Source organism: Oreochromis niloticus, linkage group LG16 (assembly GCF_001858045.2).
Source record: "Oreochromis niloticus isolate F11D_XX linkage group LG16, O_niloticus_UMD_NMBU, whole genome shotgun sequence".
Lineage (NCBI taxonomy): Eukaryota > Metazoa > Chordata > Actinopteri > Cichliformes > Cichlidae > Oreochromis > Oreochromis niloticus.
The window spans coordinates 33,790,583-33,807,891 of record NC_031987.2 but is presented as its reverse complement, the minus strand read 5'-3'; the positions used below and the strand labels follow the sequence as shown (position 1 = coordinate 33,807,891).

Sequence of the window (17,309 nt, the reverse complement as noted above, 5' to 3'; positions counted from 1 at the left end):
TATGTGATAAGATACATGCCACACAAATACTAATACAGCTTTAATAATGCAAACAGCTTAAAAACCTCAATAAGGTTATTGGAATAACGTAACTATGGCATAGTGTTGTGCTATGCCAAAGTCTGGCTATTAAAACATGAACTGGCTCATATTTGAATGAAGAATTCAATCAATATTATGACTGAGTTGTTAGGGTCTGCTCTGCATTAGTTTCACATCTACTCAATCTTAATGTAAGTATGCAAGGTGAGCAGATGACTACAAGCAGTGTTGGGAAGGTTACTTTTAAAATGTATCCCACTACAGATTACAGATTACATGCCCCAAAATGTATTCTGTAACGTATTCCGTTACATTACTCAATGAGAGTAACGTATTCTGAATACTTTGGATTACTTAATATATTATCATGCTTTTTACAGCTACATGAATGTACTACTGCTGTGATTTATTACTATTACTGAAGGCTACTCGCCATACCAATACCAACTAGATGTTTAAATCTTAATATAAATGAGTAACAGTAGGTGGACATTAGGTAAGGCTGCACTTTTTGCAGCGATCTCGGATAGAAAACTATTCCATGCGTATATAAAACAGGTCCGCGGCTCCGAACCGTAGTAAAGGGACCTCTGGCTAATACGTCGGGTTCGTGTCGGGCTCATAGCCGAAAACTAGCTTTACTTTGTTGTCTGGGTCAACTTTGCTAGCGAGAGACAGAGAGAGGCGTTGAAAGGCTGCTCCAACAGAACTTATTGTTTGGGAGGAAACACGAACACAGTGTACAGTCGAATCTTAACAGTCGATTATTGTCAAGGTGAAGAGCAGTCAAGTTGAGCCTGTAACACTCTGCCTATTGCTTTCATATTAAAGAATTTTCTGAATAATAATTTTAAAAATATTTCTTCACATCATTATGCAACTAGGGGTGACATAGGCCACGAGACTAAGACATGGGCATTAGAACCTCTTAATGTTTGGGTTTCCACCGGCGTGGAATTACCAAAAATAGAGAGGGCATAGCCGAACATATGAAACAGGAAAAGACCACCGTGTAATCTATTTATATCAACGAAGTAACTGTATTCTGAATACCACCTTTTTAAACGGTAACTGTAACGGAATACAGTTACTCATATTTTGTATTTTAAATATGTAACACTGGTATATGTATTCCGTTACTCCCCAACACTGACTACAAGTGCTATAAAACTTTAAGAACTAATAACCAATCTTAAACTGGGAAAATCACACAGTATCATCTGTGCTGACTCCTGCTGACTTCGGGGCAAAAGACTCATTGCCCCGAAATGCAGAACTGACCGCCACAGGAAATCCTTTGTACCGGTGGCAATAAGACTGTTTAACTCTTCCTCACTCTGTAGGTGATTCTCCTGAGACTATTACCTATGTTATTCTGTTCCCTCCAGATCGTGCAATATTACCCAAGACTACTTATTGAATATTTGTTTTCATCCCCCCATCATACGCTGCTACTCCCCTTTATTCTATTGCACAATACTTTGTCACTTTCTAGAACCGCCTGCACTGATAGTTTAGTTATTTATTCACCAGGATATAGTTATATATTACTTTGTTAGAGTTATCCGATTATTTGTCTTGCACTATCCTACTGTATATTACTGTACACTATTCTTATTGTCTATATTGTATATCTTATATCGATTTCATCTGTTCCTCTGTCTCTCCTGCTGCTTTGAGCATGTACATGACAAAAGAATTTCCCTCGGGATAAATAAAGTTGTTCTTATTCTTATTCTTACTGCTGCTATCCCTCGAATGGTTAAGGGTGAATGCTTTAGCTAGCTCTCCATCCTAAGTGATCATGTTCTCTTCTGGCATTCTCACAGCAGGAAGTAGAATCCTTCTATGACATCACCAGATTTGATTTCCTTACGTTTCTGGTCCTCGGCGATGACTGGGTTGCGGAGCTCGATGAACTCTCCTCCTCCAATCTTGTTAACAGCCTGGACCCTGAAGTAGTACTCTCCACTGGGGATGAGATCTTTGACCACCCAGCTCACCTTGCACTCTCCTGACATTATGTTGACGTATGTCCTCCTGCCAGCCTCACGCCGCTGTGTGGCACCACAAAAGTAACAAATGAAAAAACACATGAGCATTTTATTTTCACTGTCAGATTTCTAATGTGATCAGTAAAAACACGCTGCCATCTCAGACCTGCAAGACATAGTGAAGAACTGGACTACCACCATCATAATCTGGTGGATCCCATGAAACTTTACAGGAGCTCTTTGTGATCTCAGAAGCCACAATTTCCTTGCAAGGACCAGGAAGCCCTGAACACAAAGACATAGAGACATGAAAAAAAAAATCGGCTCCAGGTTCAGTGTGTCTCTCCACTGATGTACAAACTGGCCATGTATGTTTAAATACCGATGACTTTGACATTGATGGTGGCACTGGCACTTCCCAGCTTGTTTTCTAGTGTCACTTTGTACACTCCAGCATCGGCATGAAGACTGCTGTCAATCTCCAGGTGACAGGAGGTATACTCCTTCCTGTTGAGCACCAACCAAGAAAGAAAAGACACAAAGCCATTTTAATGAAGCTCATGTTGGGCTATTTCCCAGCAAAAAAAGATCAGTTTTCTACTGTTGGTTTGAAGAGTAATTTCAATATAGTATTCATTAAAGAATATGTTCTTCTATTATATCAGTCATTCCATCTCAAATCAGTACATGTTTGGTAACATTTTCTACTTAAACAACTCCAATTTGCTTAAAAGTTTTATGGTCCAAAGTTTGAGTGAGTGCTGTGAAATTTTAGTTTTATACATTAGAATTAGTGCTGCCAGCGTTACTCTCGTTAAAATGACGTTAACGTCATAACCGCATTCTCCGTTAGTGCGGATTGCCCCATGCGTGGGGCTACACGGCACTTACGCTTTAACGGCCTAACCGTGCTAACATGTTGATGCTCTGCAGCCCAAAAACATGAAATTTTAGTTTTATACATTAAAATCTTTTTCAGGAAATATTTTTTAAATGGTCACTTTCAGACTATTGTTTTGCTAACTGAAATATGAATGTATGTGTCAAACTGGTCTTTCTAACAGCTGAAATAGATCAATTTGGAACAGATATGCACATAAAAAAATGCCTACTGACCCCTCTGACCCTAAACCCCTAATCTATCCCTAACCCAACCTTAAACCTTACATGACTTCTACAGGTAAGCAGAGATCAGACATGCTACATATAAATTCCCCATTCTTTATACTCCCAGATCGGGTCCTGCTCAGTTTCTTGGACTGCACTCTTCCACCTCTTAGTATATTTTAGACTTAATTTCAGATCTCAGACTGAATGATATGACTGCTCCGGTGCATTAAGTCTCAAACTGGTGGGTAGAGCAAGTGTCAAAAATGAAAAATAATAATATATTTAACAACATTATTTTTCAGTTATTACAAAAATCAATACCTGGAAACGCTAGAATGTTCCTCTATATTTGTTCTTACCTTAACTTGCCACTACTCAGACATTTACGCATCTGTCCCAAATTAAGGACCTTGATGCATTTTGATGCTAAGAAAAATGAGTGAAAATTTCAGACTCAAATGTTTTTGAAATATTCATGTTCAAACTTTTCCTCACATTTAAATGTGTGAAAAATGGCTTGAAAGTGGGTGGATTGTAGATTTTTAAAAAACATGACTTGAAATGTGTTTTTTATATTAGGATTAAATTTTACAGCAAGTATAAAGTTTTTATGCAAATCAGAGATGGATGAGTGCAAGGCCTGTGTTGGTGTGAAATGAAAAAACCGATATGACAAAAGTTCTAGATGAAAGGATTCGCACAGAACACTGACCTAAAGCCAAGGCGTTCATCCGCCTTCAGCTCTTTGCCATCTTTGTGCCAGGTGATTCTAGGTAAGGGGACTGCTCTAAAGGGAACTGGAATGTGCAGCTTTTCTGTTTCCACAACAACTAGATCCAGAGTCTGGAATTCCAGAGTTGGGTTGCCTGAAAACACAGAAAAACAAAATCTTACTCAGCCACAAATGAAGGTCATTGGTGACTTTCAGAAACAAATATGAAGATTCTTACAGTCAGAGTCTTTGGCAAAGACATTTTCAGAGATGTCCGATGGTTCGCTCTCTCCGATAGCGTTAACGGCCCTCACTCTCAGAATGTACTCCTTTTCAGGGGTCACACCCTCCTCTACGCGGTACTTGAGCTCCTTCACTGGACGGGAGTTCACCCTCATCCACTTCTCAGTTCCAGCCTCGCACATCTCAATGTGGTATCCTCTGACAGGGGCACCGCCATCTGTTTGTGGAGGTTTCCAGGCAATTGCCAGGAAGTCTCGGCTGGCTCCAGTCACGTGTAATTCAATGGGTGGTGATGGGATGCCTGGAGGGGAGAATATAAACTCAGACTCTCCACACTTTAAATTGTTTTTACTGTTACAATATAATTATTAATGAATTGAAAGCCTTTATTGTCACTATACATAGTATAACGAGATTAGAAACAGCTCTATAAAAGTGCACACGTGCTTACAGGATTTATAAAAACTATACAATAATTTTACGCTTACTATAAATATATGAACCTTATTTTTATTTTATTTTTTTATCTATTTCCTGAGCTGACCTGTTGGATCTTCTATGGTGAGAATCTCGGTGGGTTCACTTGGGTGTCCACTGCCAGCCTCGTTCTCAGCTCGGACCTGGAACTGAACCTCTGTTCCCTCAATGACGTCTGTTACCCTGTACTTACAGTCTGGACCCGAAGTCTTCCCACATTTCACCCAGCGAGTTCCAAGCTTCTCTTTTTTCTCAATGGAATACCTGAACACCCAATGGAATACAAGGGAAATAGACCTTTATACATGCTAGGTCGAGGAAACAAATCTGCTGCTTTTGCTGCAGGTGCCATTTACATGGTGGTATACTAAGTGCCTATCTTGCATGAGAAACGTAAGGAAATCAGTTTTGGAGAAATTTTTAAGCTGCACGGGACTTAAGTTGTGCAATGTCACATACAGGGTACAAGATAAAATGTGATAAAATGGTAAAATGCAACCTGAGGATGGGTCTTCCACCATCGTTTTTCGGTGCCTCCCACTGCAAGTCCACATATCTTTTGGTCACAGCACTGACAGCGAGAGCGTATGGTGGGCCAGGAGTAGCTGGAAATGAGGAAATATTATCGTCATTCTTTGACAGATCAGCAGTGAGGATTTTCATTGCCTTCAAATTGAAATGATTTGTGCATTCACGACTGCGCATCCTTTCTAACTTACTGAAAGTGTCTTTTGCCAGCACAGAGTCCTCCATCTCACAGAAGGGTCCGACACCCACAGCGTTCTCAGCAGCAACACGGAACACATAAAGCGATCCTTCATTGAGCGGTTTCACGTCGCACTTGAGCTCTTTGACTGTGGTATCCACAGTCTGCCAACCTTTACGCCTCACATCTCGTTTCTCCACAATATAGTTGGTGATGGCTGAACCTCCATTGCGCTCAGGAGCTGCCCATTTCAGCTCAGCACTGTTCCTGCTGATGTTGACAACCTCTAACCAGCGTGGAGCTGAGGGAGGGTCTGGGGAAAGGAAGATAAACCACAGTTTGGAAATGGCAGATCTTAATCTGTCGGTGTGACCTGGCCAGCTTCAGAGCACCAGCTGTTAGATGTATCGCCCATATACCATAGTGTACCACGCTTATTCTCTACCAGTTTGTCTTAGGGGGAAATGTTTTGACTGTTTAAAGCTTCAAATATTCCAACAATTAAAACTAAATTTAAACAATTAAACTCAATTGAAGAAAATGTGAAACTGTGCTTTACATGTCACATCATTTGTCTTTTCCAGTCCCTTTTAACGTGTTTTAAAAACACATTTCATCTAAAAAACCTCTTTAATTCAGGGTGAACATACTCAGTTTGAACTTACACTGATCAGCTGCCCTACAACAGTAAATGTTTTTTAATTTTTCTGTTTTTAGATCATGAGTTATTCTTACTGAGTCTCTCTTTGCAGAGCACTGGGTCACTGGGTTCACTGGGTTCGCTCTCTCCAGCCACGTTAACAGCTCGCACTCTAAATGAGTACTCCTGCTTCTCCATCAGGCCCTTTAGGAAATATTCCAGGATGGTGATGTTCTCTGCCACGCGGATCCAGTCCGTGGTGCCGCTCTTTAGCATCTCAATGACATAGCTATCGATCCTTGCTCCGCCATCATGCTCTGGTTTGGTCCACATTAGGAAGCATGACGTCTTAGCTACGTCCTTCACTGTGGGTTTGCCAGGGGGCCATGGAGGGTCTGGTAGGAAAAACAACCGTGACATGTTTATCTATTCTAAACAGATTTAAAGTGCTTATAGAAGTAAGGGAAATTTAGTACCAATAGGATCTTTAACAAGGATCGGATCTGTCTCCTTGCTGGGTTTTCCAGTTCCGGCCAGATTCTCAGCAAGGACTCGGAACTTATACTTCTTCCTGGTTGGAAGACCTTTGACCCTAATGAAGAAAAGTACACTGTAATCTACCAAAGAAGCTTAATGTAAAAGTGAGTTTTGAAATTCGACAGCAGAGTAGCTAGGCTAACCTTTTTTTGTGTCTTTGACTGGTCAAAAAAAGTTATAGCATAAAGTTCTCTTTTTACCTGGATTTTAATGCAAATATAAAAAAACTTCTATAAGACCAATGTTTTGTTTTTTCACTTTATACTGTTGCCTCATTTCCATTGTCAGATGTTGAATAATAGAGATGATCCATAATCTTAGTTTCCCATATGCTTTTACACAAATCATTTGTTTTTAACATTGGGAACTATCACAAGTTACAGTGCATTTTGGATGAAGACTCAGTGGCCAGTATTAACACTGCTGTGTTGCTGCTGTAGTGTTGCAAATGTGAACAATGGAGATCTATTTGCCAGACAATTTTTCAGCTCGGTGTAATACACTGAAGCACAGCTGTGATGGCTGTATGAATTTATTGCTTCAGTCAGCCTTTGTCTGTTGGCATCAAAATCACTGAATTAACTTTTTTTCTAATAGGTTAACTTATGGGACAGGTGTTTTGTGAAAACAACAAAAGTAACCAGATCAGTTAGATTTCAGTCTGATGTTACTAAACCACACATTTGTCCATATACAGGGGTCGCTCATAAATGAAGTCTAAAGTTATTATGTCCAAAAATGTATTTGATCCAGAGAGTCCTGGACAGAAGGTGAACCTGGTAGCAGTGAAAACCCTTTAGATGCTATAACTGGTTTTGACCAGCCACCTATCCCACATAGTTGTACTGTGTTTTTATAGTTACGAACACGTTTCATTTCAGTGAAGTATTAGAGAAAACAGAAAACATCAGGAGCACCAGCACTTTTTCTATTATTCCTGTCACTTTGACTGTGCACTCTGAGTTTAAACTTTTCTGTTGGAAATGTGCATCAGCACACTAATCTACCAAAGAAGGTCAATGTATAAACATCAGTTCTGAAATGTGACAGCTAGGCTCACCTGTAGTTTGTGTCTTTGACTGGCAGCTTGTTGCATCTTATCCACTTGTCATGGTCAGCTTCGTATCTCTCCACCCAATATCCAGTAATTGGGCTTCCTCCATCCTCATCAGGCTCATACCAGTTCAGATTCAGAGAGTCCTTTGCAATATCTGAAGCCTCCAGCTTGTAAGGAGCCCCGGGAGTATCTGAGGACAAGATCAGATGTATCAGGTTAGTCCAAGTCATGAAGACTTGATGTACTTGACCAAGTAAAAAAGCCTGATTATGATAAATGTTCCACACTAAACTCTTCACTTAGCTGAGAATCAACAAGAACAAGAATCTGTCACCGGATCTTATAAAAAATGTTATAAATGCACTGTACGATTAAGCTGTTTTTCCATCTTAATGCTGCATCAGACATTTTAATCCAAACAAACAGAAAAAATACCACTGTATATGAATCTTTACATAAAAGAAAACTGGAAATTGACTCATCTACAAATGGAAATTTCTGTTTCTAAGATATTAGATGTAAGGTAGCCTACCAAAGGGGTATTTGGCAGTGATTGGTGTGTGTTCAGCAGCTGGACCAACACCAAACTGGTTTTCAGCAAATACTCTGAAGATGTAGTCCTTGAACTTGATCAGACTGGTAGCTTTGTATGTGGTCTGCTTCACAGTGGAGGACAGTCTGTGCCAGATCTCACTATCAGCAGCTCGCCGTTCAACAATATAGTTGGTAACTTTGGAGCCACCATCATCACGTGGAGGGTTCCAAGCCAGAAAGCAGGACTCATTGGTGATTTCAGAAATGTCAAAAGCAGCAGGAGGACCAGGCTTATCTGTTTTGAAGAGCAGATTTAAAATTGAAATCAGCAGAAACTGAGAATCTGTACCTTTCTCGGTCGTTGATTCATCTTACCAAGGATGTTGACATCCACAGTGGCAGTGGCACGACCGCTGCTGTTGGTGGCTTCGATGATATAAGTGGAACTGTCATCTCTCTTTGTCTTGGCGATGGTGACCGTGGAGTGTCCTGGCTTGGTGTCAATGGACACCCTGTCGTCTGGTTTGAGGACCAGGTCGGCTTTGGTCCACTTGACTCGTGGCTCAGGCTTACCTGTCACATCAGCAGGAAGTTCAATCTTGCTGCCAGCCTTAGCAGTCAGACCAGCCAGAAGCTTGGCATCCAGCTGGATCTCTGGAGGCTCTGCATAGAAATTAAGGAAGAAGTCAGTCAGTAGGTTGGCATTGAGATGCCATAGTCACAATAGAGTAAAGAGGACAGCAAGCTCAGTGTGACGACGTAAAACTAATGGCTTGCTTATACGGAGTTTATACGAGGGAATAACTTGCAACCTTGGATTACACCATGTGCAATTTCATGGTCCTAAGAGGACTACATCACAAGTACCTTTAGGATCAACAGCCTGGATCTCATCAGTGGCTTTGCAGGGCCGGCTGGCTCCAAGTCGGTTCAGGGCTCTGATTCTGTAAGAGTACCACTGACCCTCAATAAGATTCGTCACCTGGCACTTCAGCTCAGGTACCAAGTCCCCACAGGGCTCCCACTTATCTGTTCCTCTCTGACAGCGTTCAACATTGTAGCCCCGGATGCCACTTCCGCCATCATACTTTGGCGGCTCCCAGGTCAGGAAGATGCCACTGGCTGACTTGTCCCTCCACCTCAGGTTTTCTGGAGGGTCGGGGACAGCTGGAGAAAAAAACAGTTGGAGCGCTTAGAAAGTTTCTCAGAAGCAGTTTAATCGAAAGGAAGTCTCGTGTTGTTCTGACTCTACGTGTACGAAGAATGTGTTTAAGTATTTTGATTAATAGAGACAGCCGGTATTATCATTAACATCAATATTACACATTAAACACTGCCTTTACTCACTTGCAGGAGAGGAGACGTTAACTGGCTCGTCAATATATGCTGGCTCTCCCGGTCCACATTTGTTGCAGGCGGTGACTCTGAACAAATACTCCTTCCCTTCAACCACGTCAGTAACGGTGAACTCCAGATCCTGGATCCCTGTGGCCACCTTAGAAAAAGAAGAATTAACATCAGGCACTGGAAATGCACTATACGAGTGCCAGTCAGCAGGTGTTGTTATGATTCAGCTGTTACTTGTTCATGAATACCCAGAGCCAGCTAATTACAGAGCACTCTCTCTCTTACACGTGTGTGTGTGTCTGTGTGTGTGTGTGTTTTAAAATATAAAATTATACTTTTTTAATTTAAATATTAGATGACACGTTATGTAGTGATCAGCTGGTTCAGCACACTCTGAAAGCCGATGTTACTGTTGTACCTTGACCCAGGTCTTGCGGGACACATCTCGTTTCTCCACCTGGTAGCCAATCAGAGGACTTCCTCCATCATGCTCTGGAGCCTCCCAGCTCAGGTGGACATGCTGCCGAGTCACCTCGAGGACCTTGAAGTCCTTTGGAGCACTGGGTGCAGCTGGAGACACAAACAGAAATCCGATGACACAATTTGAACAAAAATGTAACATTTGTCAAGCCTCTGCTCAGTTTTTTTAAGGAAGATTTTTAAGGCGTACCAATAACATTGACTTCAATCTCTCCAGAGACCGATGTGACATCATTCTCCAGATGTAGCGTGTAGATGCCTTTGTCTGGACGGACACTCGGAGTGACCATTAGTTCTGTAAATGTTGACTTTGTCATGAGGAAAACCCGCTCATTATCCACACTGGATAGCTCCTTCTCTCCGAAGGTCCACTTAGCAACAGGTATTGGATATCCAGTTATGGGGACTCTGATGGTCAGAGGCTGGGGAACAATCACTTCCAGGCCATCTTTAAAAGCACTCAGGTCAAAGCTTGGACCAACTGGAGAAGAGACAGAGGTTTTAACGTGCCTGCCTTTGCCAAGGAATTTTACTATGAAGAAATAGCATATGAATAAAATAACTATGAACAAATACAAAAACCAACTGAGAAGACATCATTAATCTCACCATGTGGGTCGTCAGCTAGCAGAGGTCCGATGATGTTTGAAGGCTCAGAGACTCCGGCAGCATTTTCAGCCAACACTCTGTAGTTGTACTTAGTCCCATATTTCAGACCTGACACCTGAGGCAAACGTCAGTGAGGGATTACAACAAAGAAATGTCAAAGTTTTAAAAAACCTTGTATTTAAAAGTCTTTCAAATACAGTTTTGGGAGGTGTTTACTTTGAAACAACTGGTATGCCTTTTTTAAATGACAGATTTTTTTTAAACCCTCGCTGGAAGGCTTGTTTTGTCAATTATCTAATGACACGCTTTTAGCCCGAAGCAGCTGATAAAGGGCTTTTACTCAAAGGTTGTTTTTTTAACATATGCATCAATAACCTTTGTATGATATTCTATAACTTGTGTTTGCAGTGTTGGTCACAAGACATTCAACATCAATGAAAAAGCTACTCAGGTTTGCAGATGATTTTCTTTGATTTGTACCTTGTAGAAGAGGTCAGGGCAGAGACGGGCGTTGCAGCGGAGCCACTTGTCAGAACCGTCCTCACAGCGTTCAATGATGTATCCGGTGATCATGCTGCCTCCGTTCTTCAGTGGAGTCTCCCAGGTGAGCTGCACTGAGCTCTTGTTCTGGTCCTGCCAGGATAGGTTCAGAGGGGGGCTGGGACGCTCTGCAGGTGATCAGAAAACACCAATTTTTATTAATCTATACACGTTTTGGACTTTCTTTTTAAACCTGTTAAGTTAGAAGTATCCTAGGGTAAACCAGTGTGTGTGCTACGTTTTACCAGGCAAGTAAAATTGACACTGAACTAGTTAAGTTGGCTTCGGAGTGCTAACTTCTTTCTGTTCAATATTGTGTCTGGATTTTCCCTGATTTTGAGGGACAGACTAACCTTATCAAACCATTAGATAATCATTTTGTACTCTAAAGGGTAACCAGTCATCTTTCCATGAGCCAAACTCACCGATTGGATCCATGATTTTGACGGGCTGTGAGGCAGCACTGGGTTTGCCGACACCGGCTCTGTTCTCAGCTTTCACTCTAAAAATGTACTCTTTATTCTCAATTACATCATTAATGATGGCACTGAGGTCATCAGGTTTGGTCACCAGGACAGGAGACCACTTCACTGACGTCCTGTCGCGGAGCTCAATGATATAAGAGGTAATGGGAGAGCCTCCATCTGACGTGGGAGGCTCCCAAGACAGAGTGCAGCCAAACTTGGTGACGTTTCCCACAATCACATTCAGAGGAGCTTCAGGAACATCTACAGATATTAAACAGAACATATTTTAGTGGACATATGTTCAAGCATCCAAGTATTAAAGTATATATCAAATTAAATTTGCACCTCAAAGGTCTTGAACTTGGAAGTTTGGGCTACTTTTGTCCACTTAACTAGACTCTATTTAATTTCCTTTCATCAAAATATCAATGCTTTTGTTTAATCTGAAACATCCTGTGGCTCATAAAGAAGCTAAGAGAAAGTTAGTGGCTGTGTAAAGGAACAGTTTAAAATAAATTATCATGGGTTATTTTGAATTCTAACAGAGTAAAGATTTTAAAAAAGAAACAAGGATATCAGCAGAACAGGTCAACCTAACTTCAGATATTAAAGATTTGGTATGTTTGTAAGAGCATTTGCGTATTTACTAGCCTTAAGCCTAGGAGGCGCTGGGACATAACCTGATAACCTAATGGTTTAGAAAATGTGGCTATATTAACTCACCATATTCAGTTAATTTGATTTAGCCTGTCTAATTCAGTTATGAGAACAATAAACTAACATTACCAAGATGTCAATTCATGCACTGCAAATTTTTATCAGTATTTTGCAATATAAAGTCTCTATATTTATAAAGGTGACCAAACTATTGTTTGTTTTTATTTTACCTAAAAAAGTAACATCTATTCAACTTAGTTTTACATCTTTTTTAAGTGAAGCTTACTGTCTAACATCAGAACTACTTTATTACTACATTATTTAAATGTCAATCTGCGAAAGATGAATAAATACAGTAAATCTCACCAAACTTGTTCTTAGCTTGCACAGCTTCGTCAGTCTCGACAGTGGGTCCACTGCCAACCCGGTTTCGGGCACAGACTCTGAATAGGTACTTGGAGTCCTTCTGGAGGCCGGTCACTGTGTATTCAGGACTTTCGGCATGGTCGGTGGCCAGTGTCCAGGTCTTACGTTTCACATCACGTCTCTCCACTACGTAGCCGATGACTTTACTGCCGCCATCGCTCTCAGGCTCCTCCCATGCGAGGCTGATCTCACCATCTGCAGTGTCAGTCACCTGGAGGTTCTTCACAGGTCCTGGGACATCTGGAAAAAGAAAATCACATTATAGGATAAGATAAGGAGCCTATGGACATCTATTTACATTTACTGTGAAAGAAAAAACTTAATGTCAACATTTTAGTACACTACAGTATCAGCTCTGAATGAAGTTTATCCTTAATCACAGAAACAGCAGATGTGAAAATACCACACGACACCAATTATTCTGTTGTTTTAAGTATGACTGGTGCTTTTAAAGTTCACTTGTTTTACGGGATTTGAGAATTTTTATGCTTTTCTTTTTGACAATTAAAAAAAATATTTTGCATGTTTGCATGCATGCTTTTCATGCTGCTTCAGCTACTATTGAAGAAACATTCATTATGTAAAGGTTGAGAAATACTGAGGCACTATGTATCATCTGACTTAGACTAATATAGCAGAACACTAGCTTTTGCCGATGTGTTGTCCAGATTTGGCTTCACATCATTTTACAATATATATTTAACATTAATGATCCCAATAGTGGTCAGACTATTTAAAAAAGCTAGTTTGTACTAGTAACTATTTTATCTCTAATATCACACGTAATTACTATAAAATCCTTGTGAAAGCTGCAGTTCAGTGTAATTTTAATTGTAAACTGTCTTAACATTAATTTAGTATAATTTTGTTGCAGTTTACTTGTAGTTAACCAGCTTTTAGCCGCTCCTACATGACAAAAGAGACCTCACCAATGACATTCAGGTTGATGAAAGCTTCTCCCGCTCCATGTTTGTTTTTGATGATGATCTTGTAGGAGCCCTCGTCGACCTTCTTGGGGTTCTTTAATCGGTACTCTGTGTGCTCAGCTGAGGTGTAGATGTTGTCCTTTTGCAGACTCAGGTTGTTGTACAGCCAGTCAGCTTCAGCTTGTGGATAGGCACTGTAGGGGACGACCATGATAATAGGCTTTCCAACATCTGTGACGTAGCTCTGGTCAGTGGTCTTTATCTGTGGCACAGCTGCAAGAGGTGAGAGATATCATCAGTAGCACATATAGCAGGTACAATAACTACTGAACACAACACTGATTTTTCTAAGTAACCCATGGGTCATTGGACAATGCCTTGGACTTGGACTGCAGTAGCAGTGACTGCAGTGACAGTTATTGTATTTTTTCTATCTGCACTCTCACCTGCCAGTTCCAGCTTGGCCTTTGCATCTTTATCCTTGGCAATGACTCTGTACTCTCCCTGGTCCCGAGGTCTGATCTCACAGACCTGCAATCTGTGGACTTTACCCTCGCTCATCATCTGGTATTTGTCTCCCTGGACAACGGTCATATTGTTCCTCAACCACTTCACCTCCACTCTGTCTTTGTTGAGTTCCACCTCAAACACAACGTCCGAGCCTGGAGGTTCAAACACGTTCTGCGGGGGTCTGATGATTTCCACTGGGGTCTCTGCAGGACAAAGTAACATTTTTAAAGTGGTCACACCAAGCAGGAACAGAAGAGGAACTACATTCTACTGAAAACTCTTGGTATACTGAGTCAACTCTGAGGATTTCACCTTCAACAAAAAGCCTGGCTCTGGATTTCTTCTCCTCCACACCACAGGCATATTCACATTCATCATCAGGTCTGCATTCCTTGATGCGCAAAGTGCAAATCTTTCCATCTCGTTCAAATATGTATCTGAGACAAAATAGTGAATTGTTTAAAAGTAAGGAAGGAGACAGATTCCAAAACAGTAAAGTGTAAAAACGGAGGACACTGTTCATCAGGAAGAATTCTGTATGGATACAAAAATAAACTTTTGCTTTTTCTCCTTTGTAAATGTGTAAAGTCATTAAGTCTGGGAGATACTGCAGTTTGTGATTTGGGGGTGCAGTGTAGCTGGCCATGCTAATTTGTCCTGCTCAGATTACGGCTGCTAACTGAGAGTAATTGTGCAGGAACGTGTGTTGAAAACCACTGAAATTACTGAGGGCAACTTCTCCCTTTGTTTTTGTTGATTAATTTGTATTTATACAGTACCGTGCAAAAGACTCAGCCACCCCTCATTTCTTTATCTTTTGTTACGAAAATGGGAAACAGGTGTGGTGATTTATTAAAACACGTGCACACATGTATGGAATACAGTATGAGGAAAAAAGGTTCCCTAATGACTGGAGGTCCCTACATATGTACGTCAAAAAGTTCACTCAACTTGGATCTGCACAGAACGTTTTCATTCATTGAGTGGTTGAACTTGGCACAGCTGTAGGCTTCATTTCTATTGGCTGAGCAGAGGCAAGTCACAGGGTGCAGCGGTCAAAGTTCAACTGGTTTGAACTGTTTTTTTGGCCTTTTTTATTGGCTAGATGGAGATGTTGAAGGGAAAGCAGATTGAGAGAGGGAACATACAGCAAAGGGTGGCAGGTTGGACTCAAACCTGGGCCAGCCACACAGCATATGGTCGCCTGCTCATCCCAGTGAGCTAAACCAGCGCCCAACTTACTTAAACTTTGACTGTGGCATGCACGAGTACTCCTTGATGGCGCGCATGTGCTTTGCCTTTCACTGCAAAGTGGTAAACCGTTATCGTGCGGCGCAAGTAATAGAATGAGAATGAGTGCAGCACTAAATGGGACGTGCTGTAAAGGATGCCCCCTTGGGTGAAGTGTTTCGGGCATGTCCGACTAGAACGAGGCCTGGTGAAGACCCAGCACACGCCAGAGAGGTGACATCTCTGTGAACTCCTTGACATTCCACTTATTCAGGGTTGACCCGGCCCCGGATAAGCAGAAGAAAATGGATGGATGGACAGATGGAAAATGGACTGAAAGTGAGTAAAAAAAGCAGCCAGTGCTCAAACAAAAACAATGAAAAACCTTCAGAAGGCCTGGAGATCTATTGCTCAGGACATATTATGGCTCCTTGGAAGCAAAGTATGAAGAAATAAGGGGTGGCTCGAGACCTTTGCACAGTACAGTATATATTTAGTACTCTGTATTTACTTATAATATAAATATAATAAGGTCCCATAATGAAATATATTAACAGTGAAATCAGTTTGGTCTTTGTTGTGTTGGTCACAGTTTAAAATTAAATGAACAGAGTGTGTTCACATCATTCACAGAGGAAATAAGAAACGTTTCACACACCTGGGTCCTTCTCTGATCTCTCGGCCATTTCTGTACCACTTGACTTCAGCTTTCTCTTTGGTCAACTTGCATGTAAATTCTGCATCCTCGAACTCGGTGATTGTTTGGTCTTTTAGTTGCATGGTGAAATCCGTCGGTGCCTCGCTGATGATGAGCTCTGCTGTGGCTTTGTCATCTCCGGCTACAGCTGTGTATTCACCCTCATCGGCCAGGGTGCAGTCTTTGATGGTAAGCGTATGCTTGTCTTTGTCAACCCTGTAGACAATGCGTTTGCTGAAGGTAATCTCCTCACCGGCCTTCATCCACTTCAGAGTGGCATTGGGCCTGTTGACCTTACAAGAGAAGCTGATGGTCCTCTTCTCCTGAGTGTCAATGTCCTCTGGGGGAACCACAATTCTTAGACTCTCCTCTGAAAAACACAAAGTACAGTCATATTTCAGACATTAATACTGTAGGTACTTTGGTACCATGCATTTATATACTTTGCTAATAGTGCATTGGACGTCCTGCAATTCTTCTTCTCATGCCAAAGGTGATCTACTGGACCAAATCTGAGGACTGTTGTTCGGTGAACCCATCATCATGTTAGAGATGATGTGAGTCTTGTAATGTGATACATTAAGTGCTCAAAGTAGAAATCATCAAGTGATGTACATGGTCAGCAGCAATACTCGGGGATGTTTGAGTTTATGTGACAGTGGGACTGAAAACACAACAAAACTGTTGCGGTTTAGCCGTGGACCTAAAAACATGCAGCCATGCTGCTGCCAGGAACCACTCACCTCTGATGGTCAGGCTGCAGTGGCTCTTGGCATGCTCTCCTCTCTGATTGGTCAAGTTGATGCTGTAGTTAGATTCGTCTCCCTTCTGGACATCTTTGATTCTCAGGGAGAAGACATTGTCTCTCTGGGTTATTACGTACTTGCTGCTCTCAAATATGGTGTCGTCGTTCTTCAGCCACTTGGCCTTTGCTCCCTCTGTGTTGACCTCACAGTTCAGGACGACCTCCTGACCTTCTTTGCCCTCTGTGTCTTTTAGAGGAGTGATGATTTTCAGTTTCTCTGCAGAAAATAATAGAGCAGACACCAATGAGAATATTTCTGGGTCATCTGGACAAAAGACTTTTAATTTCAAACGGCTGAACTCCTTGAGCCAGGAAAGGAACAAAACCCAAAAATGACACCTTCCTGCACTGCAAGTACTTTCTTGGCATTTCTGCCAACAAGCTAATATTATGTTTCAGAATGTGTTGCCAAAAATATTACTAATAAAAAAAGATATACTTTAAATATGAAAAAGAAATTTTACTTCAGTAAATTCCTATATTTTGCTTCATGCTGCCAACCTGTATGTCGAACAAGATCCTAAACTGATCTCGAATTTAAATGTAAAAATAAATGATGAAAT

General features: G+C 41.3%; 1 protein-coding gene across 22 annotated transcripts in view; it reads right to left on the bottom strand.

Moving 5' to 3' along the window:
* Positions 1 to 17,309, bottom strand: part of ttn.2 (titin, tandem duplicate 2) — a 217,833-nt gene that overhangs the window by 83,451 nt on the left and 117,073 nt on the right. For all 22 annotated transcript variants that reach the window (XM_025903577.1, XM_025903582.1, XM_025903581.1 and 19 more), the window contains 26 exons: positions 16,685 to 16,963; positions 15,903 to 16,311; positions 14,327 to 14,451; positions 13,951 to 14,217; positions 13,508 to 13,777; positions 12,519 to 12,818; positions 11,454 to 11,756; positions 10,969 to 11,156; positions 10,489 to 10,603; positions 10,070 to 10,360; positions 9,818 to 9,969; positions 9,400 to 9,547; positions 8,920 to 9,219; positions 8,428 to 8,715; positions 8,051 to 8,347; positions 7,522 to 7,708; positions 6,401 to 6,516; positions 6,020 to 6,319; positions 5,298 to 5,597; positions 5,078 to 5,183; positions 4,646 to 4,842; positions 4,097 to 4,402; positions 3,859 to 4,012; positions 2,419 to 2,543; positions 2,203 to 2,321; positions 1,919 to 2,099 (listed from right to left, as the gene is read on the bottom strand). In XM_025903577.1, coding sequence (XP_025759362.1) covers positions 1,919 to 2,099; positions 2,203 to 2,321; positions 2,419 to 2,543; positions 3,859 to 4,012; positions 4,097 to 4,402; positions 4,646 to 4,842; positions 5,078 to 5,183; positions 5,298 to 5,597; positions 6,020 to 6,319; positions 6,401 to 6,516; positions 7,522 to 7,708; positions 8,051 to 8,347; positions 8,428 to 8,715; positions 8,920 to 9,219; positions 9,400 to 9,547; positions 9,818 to 9,969; positions 10,070 to 10,360; positions 10,489 to 10,603; positions 10,969 to 11,156; positions 11,454 to 11,756; positions 12,519 to 12,818; positions 13,508 to 13,777; positions 13,951 to 14,217; positions 14,327 to 14,451; positions 15,903 to 16,311; positions 16,685 to 16,963 — 5,823 coding nt within the window. The remainder of the gene's footprint in view (positions 1 to 1,918; positions 2,100 to 2,202; positions 2,322 to 2,418; positions 2,544 to 3,858; positions 4,013 to 4,096; positions 4,403 to 4,645; positions 4,843 to 5,077; positions 5,184 to 5,297; positions 5,598 to 6,019; positions 6,320 to 6,400; positions 6,517 to 7,521; positions 7,709 to 8,050; positions 8,348 to 8,427; positions 8,716 to 8,919; positions 9,220 to 9,399; positions 9,548 to 9,817; positions 9,970 to 10,069; positions 10,361 to 10,488; positions 10,604 to 10,968; positions 11,157 to 11,453; positions 11,757 to 12,518; positions 12,819 to 13,507; positions 13,778 to 13,950; positions 14,218 to 14,326; positions 14,452 to 15,902; positions 16,312 to 16,684; positions 16,964 to 17,309) is intronic.